This window comes from Salmo trutta, chromosome 3, assembly GCF_901001165.1.
Source record: "Salmo trutta chromosome 3, fSalTru1.1, whole genome shotgun sequence".
Lineage (NCBI taxonomy): Eukaryota > Metazoa > Chordata > Actinopteri > Salmoniformes > Salmonidae > Salmo > Salmo trutta.
The window spans coordinates 67,971,541-67,988,770 of record NC_042959.1 but is presented as its reverse complement, the minus strand read 5'-3'; the positions used below and the strand labels follow the sequence as shown (position 1 = coordinate 67,988,770).

At 44.1% G+C, this 17,230-nt stretch overlaps 1 protein-coding gene across 4 annotated transcripts; it reads left to right on the top strand.

Moving 5' to 3' along the window:
• The first annotated feature begins 3,725 nt into the window (after positions 1-3,725).
• On the top strand, positions 3,726-7,985 carry LOC115185283 (zymogen granule membrane protein 16). 4 transcript variants are annotated; one of them, XM_029745751.1, is made up of 5 exons: positions 3,726-3,788; positions 5,401-5,422; positions 5,569-5,621; positions 5,899-6,064; positions 6,975-7,985. In XM_029745751.1, the coding sequence occupies exons 3-5, from the start codon at positions 5,570-5,572 to the stop codon at positions 7,333-7,335; spliced, it is 579 nt and encodes a 192-aa protein (XP_029601611.1). In that variant the 5' UTR covers positions 3,726-3,788; positions 5,401-5,422; position 5,569; the 3' UTR covers positions 7,336-7,985. The 4 variants fall into 4 exon arrangements, with proteins under 4 accessions (XP_029601611.1, XP_029601610.1, XP_029601607.1 ...); XM_029745750.1 differs by having other exon boundaries at positions 3,747-3,792; XM_029745747.1 differs by lacking the exon at positions 3,726-3,788 and adding an exon at positions 4,965-5,091.
• Positions 7,986-17,230: the final 9,245 nt, after the last annotated feature.

The window sequence follows — 17,230 nt, the reverse complement described above, 5'->3', positions numbered from 1 at the left end:
CTTCTCTAAAACGTTGTGCACAAATTTGTTTACATCCCTGTTAGTGAGCATTTCTCCTTTGCCAAGATAATTCATCCATGAAACAGCTATGGCATATCAAGAAGACTGATTAAACAGCATGATCACTATATAGATACACCTTGTGCTGGGGACAATAAAATGGCACTCTAAAATGTGGAGTTTTGTCACACAACACAATGTCACTGAAGTCTCAAGTTTTGAGGGACCATGCAATTGGCATGCTAAATGCAGGAATGTCCACCAGAGCTTATTTCCAGATAATGTAATGTTAATTTCTCTACCATAAGCCGCCTCCAACGTTGTTTTTAGATCGTTTGGCAGTGCGTCGAACCGGACTCACAACCACAGACCACATGTATGACGTTGTGTGGGTGAGTGGTTTGCTGATGTAAACGTTGTGAACAGAGTGCCCCATTGTGTCACGACTTCCGCCGAAGACGGCCCCTCTCCTTGTTCGGGCAGCGTTCGGCGGTCGACGTCACCGGATTTCTAGTCACCACCGATCCATTGTCACAAAAGTTGTCATAGAGAGAAGACCAAGGCGCAGCGGGTATGTGGATACTCATGGTTTTAATTTCAAAAGAGTAAAGTATTCACTGACAAAACAATAAAGATGACAACAGCAACAGTTTTACAGGCTATACAAACACAGTGCAAAAACAACCACCCACAACCCCAAAGAAAAACACACACACCTATATAGGACTTCCAATCAAAGGCAACTCAACACACCTGCCTTCAATTGGAAGTCCCAATCACCAACACAACATTTAACAAACACAAACCACCTGCCACATCCTGACCAAGACTAACACAATTACGCCCTCTGCTGGTCAGGACGTGACAGTACCCCCCCTCAAGGTGCAGACCCCGGGATGCACCTAAAAAAAGAAAAACACAAGAAAATCCCCAATACCCCAACAAAACCAACAAACAATAACCCCTAAACAATAAGGGAGGGAAGGGAGGGTGGCTGCCGTCACCGACGGCACTGTGCTACACCCTCCCTCCCCAACCCACCTATCCTGGAGGTGACTCAGGTGCAGGACGTGGACCTTGCTCCACCTTCGGCGTCACCCACTTCCGTGGCGCTGCTAGCTGCGCCGGGCAGACGGGCCACTTGGGCTGACCCTGGCAGACGGACCACTCGGGCTGGGCCGGAGGACAGGAGGGCCACTCGGGCTGGGCCGGAGGACAGGAGGGCCACTCGGGCTGGGCCGGAGGGCAGGAGGGCCACTCGGGCTGGGCAGGAGGGCCACTCGGGCTGGGCCGGAGGGCAGGAGGGCAGCTTGGGCTGGACCGGAGGGCAGGAGGGCCCCTCGGGCTGGACCGGAGGGCAGGAGGGCAGCTTGGGCTGGACCGGAGGGCAGGAGGGCCCCTCGGGCTGGACCGGAGGGCAGGAGGGCCACTCGGGCTGGGCCGGAGGGCAGGAGGGCCACTCGGGCTGGGCCGGAGGGCAGGAGGGCCACTCGGGCTGGGCCGGAGGACAGGAGGGCCACTCGGACTGGGCCGGAGGACAGGAGGGCCACTCGGGCTGATCCTGACTGACGGGCCACTCTGGCAGCCCCGAACAGGCGGGCCACTCTGGTAGATCCGGACTGTCGGGCCACTCTGGCAGATCCAGACAGGCAGGGCACTCTGGCAGCCCCGAACAGGCGGGCCACTCTGGCAGTTCCGGGCAGTCGGGCCACTCGGGCAGTCGGGCCACTCTGGCAGTTCCGGGCAGTCGGGCCACTCTGGCAGTTCCGGGCAGTCGGGCCACTCTGGCAGTTCCGGGCAGTCGGGCCATTCTGGCAGATCCGGGCAGTCGGGCCACTCTGGCATCTCCGGGCAGACGGGCCACTCTGGCGGCTCCTGACTAGCGGGCGGCTCTGGCGGCTCCTGACTAGCGGGCGGCTCTGGCGGCTCCTGACTAGCGGGCGGCTCTGGCGGCTCCTGACTAGCGGGCGGCTCTGGCGGCTCCTGACTAGCGGGCGGCTCTAGCGACTCTTGACTAGCGGGCAGCTCTGGCGACTCCTGACTGGCGGGCAGCTCTGGCGACTTACGACTGGCGGGCAGCTCTGGCGACTTACGACTGGCGGACAGCTCTGGTGACTCTTGACTGGCGGGCAGCTCTGGTGACTTACGACTGGCGGGCAGCTCTGGTGACTTACGACTGGCGGGCAGCTCTGGCGACTCTTGACTGGCGGGCAGCTCTGGCGACTCTCGACTGGCGGGCAGCTCTGTTGACTGTTGACTGGCGAGGCTGGGCTGACGCACTGGACTCCTGATGCATGGGGCTGGTACTGGACGTGCCAGCCTGGAGACATGCACCTCCATGCTAGTGCGGGGAGCTGGCCTGGGGCTCCATTCTTGCCCCGCAAAACTGCCCTTGTGCCCCCCCAAAATTTTTGATTGGGGCTGCCTCTCGAGTTTCCTAAACTCTTCCATCGCCCTGGAAACGCTCCTCTTTAACTCTGCCCATGTTCATCCTTCCTCCTCGTTCCTCTGCTGCTTGGTGCTGGTTTGGTGGGTGGTTCTGTCACAAGATTCGTAGTGGAGAGAAGAGGACCAAGGCGCAGCGGGATTGTGGACACTCATGTTTATTAAATAAAACACGTAAAGCATCCACTTGAAAAAAACAATAAACAGTACTTACAACAGCAACAGTCTTGCAGGCACATACAATGCAGTGCAAGGACAACCACCCCCAACCCCAAAGAAAAACACACACACCTATATAGGACTTCCAATCAAAGGCAACTCAACACACCTGCCTTCAATTGGAAGTCCCAATCACCAACACAACATTTAACAAACACAAACCACCTGCCACATCCTGACCAAGACTAACACAATTACGCCCTCTGCTGGTCAGGACGTGACATCCATGTTTCCCTTTTCGTTTTGTTTTGTCTTGATTACGCACACCTGGTTTCAATTCCCTTATTATGTTCCTTATTTAACCCTCTCGCTTACCTTTCTGTGTTGTCCGCGATTGTTCGTTGTCAGTGGTTGTTGGGGGTGTTTCTCCTCACACTGTTGTTTTGCTGTTGGAGCTTTTGCTTGTGTTTTTTGAGTAAACTAGACTGTTTTCACTCAACGTGTGTCCTGCGCCTGACTCCTCTACGTCTCCAAACCAAAAACGTTACACATTGTGTGTGTGGGGTTATGGTATGGGCAGGTATAAGCTATGGACAACGACATTCATCCGCAAACTTCACCTCATGTTCCAGCATGATAATGCAAGGCCCCATGTCGCAAGGATCTGTACACAATTCCTGGTGTCCCAGTTCTTCCATGGTCTGCATACTCACCAGACATGTCACCCACAGAGCATGTTTGGAATGCCCCGGATCAATACGCATGACAGCTTGTTCCAGTTCCCGTCAAAATCCTGCATCTCTGCAAAGCCATTGAAAAGAAGTGCGACAACATTCCACAGTCAACAGCCTGATCAACTCTGTCAAGGTGCCTGTGACCAACAGATGTATATCTGTATTCCCAGTCATGTGAAATCCATAGATTAGGGCCTAATTTATTTATTTCAATTGATTTATTTCCTTATATGAACTGTAAGTCAGTAAAATCTTTAATTGTTTCATTATTCATTTTATAGTAAGTTAATGAAGGTGTTCTTTGTCATGCTCTTTCCATCTCGAGCTGATGGAATGTTCAGCAGGTATAAATGCAGTTGTTAGAGGAAGCAGTAGACTAGAAGGACCTGGCAGAGAGAGAGAGAGATAAGAAGCTTTCACAGGTTTTCACACACATCTCAAGATAGCACTGTGGGTAACTACACAACTAACAAAATAGAAATTGTGCACTTGTATTTAATAAATAACACTTGTGTGGGAAATGTTATAAAGTTAATACTCATCATCTCTTAGTACTTGGGTACAAACATTTTGGCCCTATTGCCTTTACATTTCAATTCAATTATCTGACATTAGTTTCAACGTGACAGTAGCTTAGCACTACAAGAGTGATTGTAGTAAACAAGAGTAGGTTTAACCTTTTAAAGTCGTTTTAAAACATTTCACATTCAAGAATGGTTTGTTGATTGTTACGTCACATTTCACAATTCAATAAAGTGTATTTTCTTTCCCCCCCTAGGGGTGATTGACCTGACAGGTAAAATGCCTGACTTGTTTGAATGAATACAACATTGCCCGGTTGCAATATTATCGCTATTTTACGAGAAAAATAGCTGGAAGCAACAAAATGGAGTCGTGGTCAGCTTTTCCCAAAGAAGTGCGGGGGAGGGCCTTATATGCGTCGCGGAAGTTAGAATAGCACTGATCTAGGGTTTTGCCAGCCCTGGTAGCGCAATCGATATGCTGATAGAATTTAGTGAGCCTTGTTTTCAGATTAGCCTTGTTAAAATCCCCAGCTACAATAAATGCAGCCTCAGGATGTGGTACCGTGTGGCTCAGTTGGTAGAGCATGGTGTTTTCAACGCCAGGGTTGTGGGTTCAATTCCCACGGGGGACCAGTATGGGGGAAAAAAAAAATGAAATGTATGCATTCACTACTGTAAATTGCTCTGGATAAGAGCATCTGCTAAATGACTAAAATGTAAAATGATATGTGGTTGCCAGTTTACATAGAGTTAAAAGAAGTTTGTTCAGTGCCATGTGTCTGCTTGGGGGGGATATATGCAGCTGTGATTATAATCGAAGAGAATTCTCTAGGTAGATAATGCATTGGGCATTTGATTGTGAGGAATTCTACGTTGGGTGAAGAGAAGGACTTGAGTACTTGTATGTTGTCATGATCACACCACTTCTCGTTAACCATAAGTCATACACCCCTGCCCTTCTTCTTACCAGAATGATGTTTGTTTCCTTATAGTATTTCCTTGGTTCTCCCTCCCAAAGTAGCCTCGACCAATTAGAAAACAATGTCTGACTTCTCTATAGTGACTGGCAAAAGGTGTTCTTTGTCATGCTCCTTCCATCTAGAGCTGATGGAATGTTCAGCAGGTATAAATGCAGATCTAAGAGGAAGCAGTAGACTAGAAGGACCTTGCAGAGACAGAGATAACAAGCTTTCACAGGTTTTCACACACATCTCAAGATAGCACTGTGGGTAACTACACAACTAACTAAATAGAAAACTTGTATTCAGTGCATGATACTGGTGTGGGAAATGTTATCAAGTTAATACTCATTATCTCTTGGTACTTGGGCACAAACATTGTGGCCCTTTTGCCTCTAAATTTAAATTCAATGATCTGACATTATTTTTAATGTGACAGTAGCTTAGCACTACAAGAGTGATTGTAGTAAACAAGAGTAGGTCCAACTTTTTAGATCTGTTTTATAACATTTAACATTCAAGAATGGTTTGTTGTTTGTCACCTCACAATTCAAAAGGTTCTTTTCTTTTCCCTCCTAGGAAACAGTGGTTGACCTGACAGGTAAAAGGACTTAGTTGTTTTGACAAACTACTATGAAAAACATTATTAACTACATTATTTCAAGTTTTACCATTTAAAGTGAAATGGAGTGCGAGTGAAACTGACTGAAATTAAAGGTCTTAAGTATTGATGCCTCCCTTTTGCAGAATGTTCTCAATCCTGGTTGTCACAGTGTTCTTGGCTAGCTGCTTGGCAATGCGTGAGTAATAAAAAAAACTATTCTGAATTATAATGATAAAATAATAGCTTTTGTGCTATCACCAACTTGTCTTTTTCAGTTAGACTTAGGAGTTCTTCTTTGAGACAAAAGCTTATGGATTAAATCATTGCAGAATGTACTTTAGTTAATTCATCTGCACTTTATTCATAATGTAAAGATCTTTCAGAAATGTGTTGGTAAAATTAAAATGATGTATATATAAATATGTGTTATTAATATGGTAAATATAGTAAACATATTGGCAATGTTATTTTAGCCATCAAAGATCCGTACTCGTATTCCTCTGCGGTGGGTCAGGGACTTGGCACCCCATTTGCTTCCTACGGTGAGGGACGCATCACAGCAGTCAGAGTGTGGGAGATCAACAACAACTACTACTACTACTACTACTACTACTACAACAGCAACGCCTACATCAGCGGGTGAGCAGACCCTGACCCATGAACAGACACCACTGACTCAGTCCAACTACACTACCCAACACACACCACTGACTCAGTCCAACTACACTACCCAACAGACACCACTGACTCAGTCCAACTACACTACCCAAAACACACCACTGACTCAGTCCAACAAAACTACCCAACAGACACCACTGACTCAGTCCAACTACACTACCCTTCACACCACTGACTCAGTCCAACTACACTACCCAACAGACACCACTGACTCAGTCCAACTACACTACCCAAAACACACCACTGACTCAGTCCAACAAAACTACCCAACAGACACCACTGACTCAGTCCAACTACACTACCCTTCACACCGCTGACTCAGTCCAACTACACTACCCAACAGACACCACTGACTCAGTCCAACTACACTACCCAACACACACCACTGACTCAGTCCAACTACACTACCCAACAGACACCATGACTCAGTCCAACAACAATACCCAATAGAGACCACTGACTCAGTCCAACTACACTACCCAACAGACACCACTGACTCAGTCCAACTACACTACCCAACAGACACCACTGACTCAGTCCAACTACACTACCCAACAGACACCACTGACTCAGTCCAACTACACTACCCAACAGACACCATGACTCAGTCCAACAACAATACCCAATAGAGACCACTGACTCAGTCCAACTACACTACCCAACAGAAACTCTTACTTTCTTTCTTTCTGTATTTATTTATTTGTTGTGTTTATTACATTTTCAGTACATGACCAAACAATAGTGTTATCGTATCTAACCCAGAGTACAATGTAAAATGTCATTCCTTGATATTCTCTGACGCTACCTGCTCTCTCGGTCTGAATGTGCCTTATCAAAACACAACCAACGTGAAAAGCTTCCTCTGTTTTAGGTTCCAGCTGAGATACGGCTCCACCTGGTCTCCTGTGTTCGGTAGCGAAGGGGGCTTAAAGCAGGAGATGGAGCTGTTTAATGATGAGGCCATCGTCGAGGTGTCTGGGAAGTACAACCCAGCAGACTACATCTGCTACCTGGTGTTAACCACCAACATGGGGCGCACTCTGTCAGCCGGCCTGCCCAACCAAGTCTCCTTCAACTTCTACCCAGCCAACATGGGCAATGAGCTGAGGCTGCTCAGCGGTCGCTTCAACGGTGCCGGGATCACCTCCATCGGAGCCCACTGGGGATTGGTGAACATGGAAGGGGCTGAAAACAGTACTCTGGAAAGTACGGGAAACAGTACCTCCTCTTAATTGAAAAACAAAGTATGTCTTGCTCTTTGGGATGGTATCCCGGATACAGATTAAGCCTAGTCCTGAACTAGTTACTTTCAATGAAGATTCTCCATTCAACATGCTTTTTAGTCCAGGAGTAACTTAATCTGGGTCCAGGAAACTGACCCTATATGTTTGGATGGATGATTGACATAGACGCTGACAGAACTGTTTTTCATATCACTATCTGATGGGTGCTTCATGAGAATTTAAACTGAATTAATTTGAATGTTTTGAATACTTTGGAAGTATTTTTGAGGTGATTCCTCACTTGAAGCAGTATAAAAATACTTCTAAACATTCAAATTCATTCAGTTCAAATTCCCATGAAGCGCCCATCAGATAGGAATATTAAAGCAGTCCTGTCAGCGTCGGTCACAGACCACATGTGTTGTTACACATCATTTGAGGTTATCACAATTTATTACAATAAATGAAAGAATCATATGGGATTTAAAGGATTAATTATATCGATGATTAATTGAACAATCAAATATTATGGGGAGATAATAGCGTCTCAGGGTACTTCACCTTCATTATTTTATACACGCTGCATTTGTTATTTGTTGTTCCTTTTCTGCTACATCTGCTTATGGACATTTTAATAAAAAGCATATCTTTAATCATTATATTTCATTGTGTTCCTTTTGATAAGAAAATACATACAGTAGTGGCCAGAAGCTACAATAAGCTAATCTGTCATCTTAACAAACCCTATCTCAATTGTGTCAATAAGGAACTAAATTTATAACAGCAAGACCGTTAAAACGCCTATCCAATAGTAATGAAGTTACATGATAGTTACATATCGGGATATTATTTTCGATTATATATCGTGTCGTATCGCATCAACAATATCAAACTATTATTTTTGTGCTAGTTGGCTGTCCCTGCACCAAAACTCTTATTTTCCTTCATAGACTGTTCACCATTTTCATTTGAAATATAAAGCACATTTTTGGGGGGCAATTTCCATTACTTTCTCATGCTTTCTAGTCTCTCTGCCACAGACATATAGTGAGCAATATGTTTGGAACATCGCATCACAATAAAATCACAGTATAGAATCGTAATACATGTAGAATCGTGAGAATCGTAATACATATCATATCAACACCTAAGTATTGTGATAATATCGTATCGTGAGGTCCCTGGCAATTCCCAGCACTACTATCCAACACACCCATAATGTCTGGAACGTATATCTGCCATACCCATTCATCACATCAAACATTTTGTCTATGAAGTCTGCTCCCCTTCTAGCCTGGCATTGCATGACAAGCTGCATAGTGTTTTAGTTAAAGCTACAGTCTGAGATTTGGGAAGCTGTTCAATGTTCAGCTGTATACTAAAACAAGTGGTGGGGAGGGACAACACTTTGTGGCGAATCACAGACTGTGTGGTTGGTCTAGATTAGACAATTTGATAGATGGGGCTTATACAGTATATGAATGTTTCAACAGTCAAAGCTGCTTAACTAGTTTTGGTGAGATAAAAAAACATTTCCTAATTTCATTCTATTGTCTTTGTTTTACAGAATAAGTCTGTGGTTCCTTGAAACATTGTCTAAGTCCCAGTAAGTCCGAGCTAATTTGAGGAACAGACATCGATTTAAATGGGGAAAAAATTATATGTATTTTTCCTATTTTCATTTAGTGTAATGTGGATGATACTGCAATGGGATGGTTGCAAATCTTAAAGAAATTATATGTGATTTTTTAAAACATAGTTGGTAAACCATGAACAATGCTACATTATAGATTATTATAGAGCCTAAAATGTTAGCTTGGCTACTGCTTCCCTACTGTATATTCAGACCAGAATCACTAAATAATCTGAGTAAATGTATCCCCCTGTATTGGACCCTCAAGGCACCACAAAGCAAAACCTGGGCAGCATTTCAAATGATGTACAATAGGTGTTGTTGACAAGTTTTCATTGTATATACACTGAACAACAACAAAAAACGCAACATGTAAAGAGTTGGTCCCATGTTTCCCAGAAATTTTCCACACACACACAAAAGCTTATTTCTCAAATTTGTTTTGTTTACATCGGTTAGTGAGCATTTCAACTTTGCCAAGACAGGTGTGGCATATTGGGAAACTGAATAAACAGCATGATCATTACACAGGTGAAGCTTTCGCTGGGGACACTATAAGGCTACTGTAAAATGTGCAGTTGTGTCACACAACACGATGCCGCAGACGTCTCAAGTTGAGGGAGTGTGCAATTGACATGCTGACTTCAGGAATGTCCACCAGCGCTGTTGCCAGAGAACATAATGTTCATTTCTCTACCATAAGCCGCCTCCAACGCCATTTTTGAGAATTTGGCAGTACTTCCAACTGGCCTCATAACCTCAGACCACATGTAACCACGCCAGCCCAGGACCTCCACATCTGGCTTCTTCCACTGAGGGATCGTCTGAGACCAGCCACCCAGACAGGTGATGGAACTGTGGGTTTGCACAACCAAATAATTTCTGCACTAACTGTCAGAAACCGTCTCAGGGAAGCTCATCTGTGTGCTCGTCGTTCTCACCAGGGTCTTGACCTGACTGCAGTTTGGCATCGTAACTGACTTCAGTGGGCAAATGCTCACCTTCAATGGCCACTGGCCGGCTGGAGAAGTGTGATCTTCACAGATAAATCTCGGTTTCAACTATACCGGCCAGATGGCAGACAGCGTGTATGGCGTCGTGTGGGTGAGCGGTTTGCTGATGTCAACATTGTAAACAGAGTGCCCCATGGTGGCGCTGGGGTAGGAATAAGCGGACAACGAACACAATTACATTTTTATCGATGGCAATTTGAATGCAAAGAGATACCATGATGAGATCCTGAGGACTATTGTCATGCTATTCATCCACTGCCTTCACCTCATGTTTCAGCATGATAATGCACAGCCCCATGTCGCAAGGATCTGTACACAATTCTTGGAAGCTGAAAATGTCCTAGTTCTTCCATGGCCTGCATACTCACCAGACATGTCATCCATTGAGCATGTTTGGAATGCTCTGGACCAGCGTGTACTTAAGCGTGTTCCACTTCCCGCCAATATCCAGCAACTTTGCACAGCCATTGAAGAGGAGTTGGACAACGTTTCATAGGCCACAATCAACGGCCTGATCAACTCTATGTGAAGGAGATGTGTCGCGCTGCATGTGGCAAGTGGTGGCCACACCAGCTACTGACTGGTTTTCTGATCCCCACCCCTACATTTTAAAGGTATCTGTGACCAACAGATGCATATCTGTATTCCCAGTCATGTGAAATTCTTAGGGCCTAATTTATTTATTTCTATTGACTGATTTCCTTATATGAACTGTAACTGAGTAAAATCTTTTAAATTGTTGCATGTTCCATTTATTTTTTGGATCAGTGTAACAAACTTGTTCCTAGCTAAACAACGAACCATAATCCCAACTCATGACGTTACTACCCTGCATAAATCTGCAGGTAGCTAACCAACCAGATTCAATGTTAGCTAGTCAAGCAAATGGCTCTGAGATACGAATAATAAGATCATACATGTAGCGTTAGCTAGCAAGCCAGCCAGCTAACGTTAGTTAGCTACCAGTGCACTTTAACTTAAAATGAAACCACTTTCTTACCCACATACATGGACGCGTCTCCTGTCACAGATGCCATGGTTGCCGTTAGTTTGAAGATGTAATCCGGAGACAGGTGTTTCTCCATCTCCTTAGCTATCATACTCGAAATCCAGAAAGTGGAGAGCAACACTTATGCATTTTACTATGCAAAGCATTTTTAAAAGGATTTCAGGATTACCAACAAATACTGACCAGCTCAGATAGACAAAAGCGTGCTGTACTCCTTGGGCTTTAATACCTGTTTTGCCAATTTCCCTGGACGTCTTTTACTACAGGAAGCCTTGCTAATCCATCACGACTGGACTACCGACGTAATCTGCCTAGGGTTATTTTTGCAACAGGCCCCTCTGTCGCGATCTCCCCTGAATGCCCATCTGCTAGCCTGCTAGCCGCGGCCCGCTAGCTGTCTAGAGCATATCGGACTGTTAGCTGAATAGGTCCATCGGCCAATTTCTTGGGCCACTATACCTATTTTGCCAATTGGACCAGGCACCTTTACTACACGGAACCCTACTAATCCATCACTGCTGGTCAGCTGACGGAACCGCACGAGGAGGCTACAACAGACTTCTTCCGTCGCGATGTACCTCTAACGCCCTTCTGCTAGCTTGCAATCCCCGGACCGCTAGCTGTCTGAATCGCCGTGTCTCCAGCCAGCTTAACTACTCACTTGACCCCTATGATCACCCGGCTATGCATGCCTCTCCCTAATGTCAATATGCCTTGTCCATTGCTGTTCTGGTTAGTGAGTATTCTCTTATTTCACTGTAGAGCCTCTAGCCCTGCTCAATATGCCTTAGCTAACCCTTCAGTTCCACCTCCCACACATGCAGTGACATCACCTGGTTTAAATGATGTTTCTAGAGACAATATCTCTCTCATCGTCACTCTATGCCTAGGTTTATCTCCACTGTATTCACATCCTACCATACCTTTGTCTGTACATTATGCCTTGAATCTATTTTATCGCACCCAGAAACCTCCTTTTACTCTCTGTTCCGAACTTACTAGACGACCAGCTCTTATAGCCTTTAGCCGTACCCTTATCCTCCTCCTCCTCTAGTGATGTAGAGGTTAAACCAGGCCCTGCAGTGCCTAGCTCCACTCCCATTCCCCAGGCGCTCTCATTTGTTGACTTCTGTAACCGTAAAAGCCTTGGTTTCATGCATGTTAACATTAGAAGCCTCCTTCCCAAGATTGTTTTATTCACTGCCTTTGCACACTCTGCCAACCCGGATGTCCTAGTCGTGTCTGATTCCTAGCTTAGGAAGAGCACCAGCGATCACTGCCTCATTGCTTGCATCTGTAATGGGTCTGCGGTCAAACGACCACCCCTCATCACTGTCAAACGCTCCCTAAAACACTTCAGCGAGCAGGCCTTTCTAATCAACCTGGCCCGGGTGTCCTGGAAGGATATTGACCTCATCCCGTCAGTAGAGGATGCCTGGTTATTCTTTAAAAGTGCCTTCCTCACCATCCTAAATAAGCATGCCCCATTCAAAAAATGTAGATCCAGGAACAGATACAGCCCTTTCACTCCAGACCTGACTGCCCTTGACCAGCACAAAAACATCCTGTGGCGTAGTGCATTAGCATCAAATAGCCCCCGTGATGTGCAACTTTTCAGGGAAGTTAGGAACCAATATACACAAGCAGTTAGGAAAGCTAAGGCTAGCTTTTTCAAACAGAAATTTGCTTCCTACAACACAACCTCAAAAAAGTTCTGGTAAACTGTAAAGTCCTTGGAGAATTAAAGCACCTCCTCCCAGCTGCCCGATGTTGTTGCCGGTGATGGCTGGTGAGGACCTACCTTACAACAGGCCTACAAGCCCTCAGTCCAGCCTCTCTCAGCCTATTGCGGACAGTCTGAGCACTGATGGAGGGATTGTGCGTTCCTATTGTAACTCGGGCAGTTGTTGATGCCATCCTGTACCTGTCCCGCAGGTGTAATGTTCGGATGTACCGATCCTGTGCAGGTGTTGTTACACGTGGTCTTCCACTGCGAGGATGATCAGCTGTCCGTCCTGTCTCCCCTGTAGCGCTGTCTTAGGCGTCTTACAGTTTGGACATTGCAATTTATTGCCCTGGCCACATCTGCAGTACTCATGCCTCCTTGCAGCATGAATAAGGCACGATCACACAGATGAGCAAGGACCCTGGACATCTTACATTTGGTGTTTTTCAGAGTCAGTAGAAAGGCCTCTTTAGTGTCCTAACTGTGACCTTAATTGCCTACCGCCTGTAAGCTGTTGGTGTCTTAGCGATCGTTCCACAGGTGCATGTTCATTAATTGTTTATGGTTCATTGAACAAGCATGGGAAACCGTGTTTAAACACTTTACAACCAAGATCTGTGAAGTTATTTGGATTTCATTAATTATCTTTGAAATACAGGGTCCTGAAAAAGGGATGTTTCTTTTTTGCTGATTTGGACTAATATGCAGCATCTATGGAGCCTTTGTTGAACTTTGTGTCAATTTCAAAAGTACAGTTTTTTTTGTCCGATCTAAATAGTCCCCCTAAAAGCAATGCCAAGCATCTTTCTGCTCCGTTAAGTAGTTAAGCAAGCTTGACACTGCAGTGAGATCATGAACTTAGGTGACACTTTCTGTCTCTGGGTTGGACTTTCCTGTTTTTATGATGATAAAGTTCAGTGACAGACAGATATATCCCCATTCCATTCTATTCAGCAGGCTGGCAGGCTGTGGGAAACTGCTCTAATCGTCAGAATCTGTTTCTCTTGCCAGACAGGAGAGAGATATATCTCCACACACAGGTGTGTTTTAGAGTAGTGAAACATTCACATTAAATGTTAGAGATAGCAGAAAATTGCTGCCATCTGTCAGTTAACCATCATTCAACCAGTATTGCAACCAAGTCACTTGTGGACCTATGGTCATTTATAACAGTGTATAACTGTTTCTGTCTGCCTCTTCTACACCTGTCTTTAGAAGAAAACATGCGTGACATCATTTGCTCATCAGGAAAGGCTTGAGGAAGTAATGGCAGTTCCTGGTACATGTGTTTTATAGCGAACAACCAGGTGAAATTGATAGTTACAATCATCTGTCTTCTTCTTTGATTGATGACTAGATAATGTGTTGTCAGATGCTGAATGTCATGTTTTTCTTGAGACTAGTTGGCCAACAAGTTTAACTGAGGTTGGCTAAGATAATCCTGCCAAAAGATGTCAAACCAGTACATGGTTCATGTAAGACAGTTAAAAATATTGTTTTGGGAATCTTGTAGGTACTGTACATCTACAGATAGGAGGGCTTACGAGGCAGGGTGCAATAGTACGTAGGATTACTTTAAGAATATACATATGTGGAGGTATAATCATAACTCACTCTCATATCAAATGGAAGAGCGGCTACAGACTCATCATCAGAGTTGACTCACAAGACTAAAGGTGACTATTTTATTTTTCACATTCTAACATTACACTATCGTAAGCAGCATGAGTCCATGGACCCATCCTGCCTGGTGTCAACGGTACAGGCTGGTGGCGGTGGTGTACCGATGTCATATCTGTAGCAACTGCGTGATGCTATCGCGTCAGCATGGACCAACATCCCTGTGGAATATTTCCGACTTGTACAATCCATGCCCCAAAGAATTCAGGCTGTTGTGGGGCAAAGGGGGGAATCCAACCCGGGACTAGATGGGGGTGCCTAATAAACTGACTGATGAGTTTATAATTAGTTAATAATACACTTTAACTTGTTTCACTTTCTTTTCCAGAGTAAAGCATCCAGTGACAGCATGCAGTTGGCCACATTATGGGCTCAATTAGTCCTGCTAACAGAGCTGACTAGAGCATACAGGTCGCAGTGGTGGATGGTATAAGGCGCTTTGGTAACAAAACGGATGGCACTGATTTAAACAGGCGCACTTTATTAAAGTTCCAAAACATGAGCACAACATAAATCAAATGCGCTCAAAAACACGGAACATAACTAAAGTAAAGCGCGTAAAAAGACATCATAACAACATGAAACAATTACACACAAAACATGATGGGAAACAGAGGGTTAAATACAAGGAGCTTAATTGGGGAAATGAAAACCAGGTGTGTATGGAGACAAGACAAGACAAATGGATATATGAAAAATGGAGCAGCGATGGCTAGAAAGCCGGTGACGTCGATCACCGAACGCCGCCCGAACAAGGAGAGGAGCCGCCCTTCGGCGGAAGTCGTGACATTGTCTGCTCAATGTTTATATTGATGTTTTTATATTGTTGTGTTTTGTGTTTTTAAGTTGTAAATGTGTCTTTGTATGAAACTATATGTGCTGCTATTTTGGCCAGGTCTCTCCTAAAAATGTATTTTTTTTAAAATTATCTCAATAAGACTAATTTGGTTAAATAAAAAAATAAACCAATGTGAATTTCGAATTCATCTGGATTTTGGTATATTAATGTAATTGTTATTTAGTTTAGTGTATGTCTTTTTAAAATTCCTATCAGTGGTGTGTATTCATGGATGCCAAGGGAAGCCAGGCTTCCCCAAAAAATTGACCAAGAAAAAAAGAAAGATATAAAATAACGTGTCTTTTGTCTCTCAATGTTTCATAATTGTAATAGATTCGGTGATAGTGTATCATCATCATGCCTAAAAACAATTTTCTTTGAAGGGAAGACGTGGTGCTTTTGAAATGCTTTAATTGGTCTCTTTCATTATTCTCTTTTCATTTCTCCGTTTTCATTTGTCTCTGTTGTGTATTGTTCTTGTATGGGTAAGGTATTCCTTTGCAATCTGTTAACACGTTGTGAATCAGTCTACTGCTCTCTTAGTCTGCACTGTGGGCAGAGAAGCCTGATGACTAGTCTGGATACACTTCAGAACACTTGTTGTTCTTTTCTTCCTGTACCACTTTGAAACACCATGTAGATAATGTTACGCATATTATTGGTCTATAAAGTGAATTGCTGTTCAAGGCTTTGCATGACAGAGTTTTTAGCATATCCTCATTTCTGTGTGTGTGTGTGTGTGTGTGTGTGTGTGTGTGTGTGTGTGTGTGTGTGTGTGTGTGTCTGTGTGCGTGTTTGTGTGTTTGTATATGTATGTTTGTGTGTGTGTATGTTTGTGTGTGTGTGTGTGCAGTATTCTGTTATTTAAATCATTATGTTTAAGGCAGTGTTTCTAAGTGTGTCTCACCACACTGTAATATTTAATAGAGATAAATAATGTATGTTTTATACCCCTTCTAGATTTGGACTAATATGCAGCATCTATTAGGGCCTTTGTTGAACTTTGTGTTGATGACAAAAGTACTGTTTTCTTTGGTCCAATCAAAATATTCCCCCTGAAAGCAATGCCAAGCATTTTTCTGCTCCATAAAGTAGTCAAACAGGTTAGACACGGCAGTGAGATCATCAATGTAGGTGACACTTTCTGGCTCTGGGTTGGACTTTCCTGTTGTTATGATGATTAAGTTCAGTGACAGACAGACAGATATATCCCCATTCCATTCTATTCAGCAGGCAGGCAGGCTGTGGGAAACTGTTCTTATCGTCAGAATCTGTTTCTCTTGCCAGACAGGAGAGAGATATATCTCCACACACAGGTGTGTTTTAGAGTAGTGAAACATTCACATTAAATGTTAGAGATAGCAGAAAATTGCTGCCATCTGTCAGTTAACCATCATTCAACCAGTATTGCAACCAAGTCACTTGTGGACCTATGGTCATTTATAACAGTGTATAACTGTTTCTGTCTGCCTCTTCTACACCTGTCTTTAGAAGAAAACATGCGTGACATCATTTGCTCATCAGGAAAGGCTTGAGGAAGTAATGGCAGTTCCTGGTACATGTGTTTTATAGCGAACAACCAGGTGAAATTGATAGTTACAATCATCTGTCTTCTTCTTTGATTGATGACTAGATAATGTGTTGTCAGATGCTGAATGTCATGTTTTTCTTGAGACTAGTTGGCCAACAAGTTTAACTGAGGTTGGCTAAGATAATCCTGCCAAAAGATGTCAAACCAGTACATGGTTCATGTAAGACAGTTAAAAATATTGTTTTGGGAATCTTGTAGGTACTGTACATCTACAGATAGGAGGGCTTACGAGGCAGGGTGCAATAGTACGTAGGATTACTTTAAGAATATACATATGTGGAGGTATAATCATAACTCACTCTCATATCAAATGGAAGAGCGGCTACAGACTCATCATCAGAGTTGACTCACAAGACTAAAGGTGACTATTTTATTTTTCACATTCTAACATTACACTATCGTAAGCAGCATGAG

What these genes read in the sequence shown, in the direction of transcription:
- LOC115185283 (XM_029745751.1), top strand. Translation starts at nt 5,570, where the DNA reads ATGTTCTCAATCCTGGTTGTCACAGTGTTCTTGGCTAGCTGCTTGGCA. An exon ending in GGCTAGCTGCTTGGCAATGC is followed by an intron (nt 5,622 to 5,898) that starts GTGAGTAATAAA and finishes ATGTTATTTTAG; the next exon opens with CCATCAAAGATCCGTACTCG. An exon ending in AGCAACGCCTACATCAGCGG is followed by an intron (nt 6,065 to 6,974) that starts GTGAGCAGACCC and finishes CCTCTGTTTTAG; the next exon opens with GTTCCAGCTGAGATACGGCT.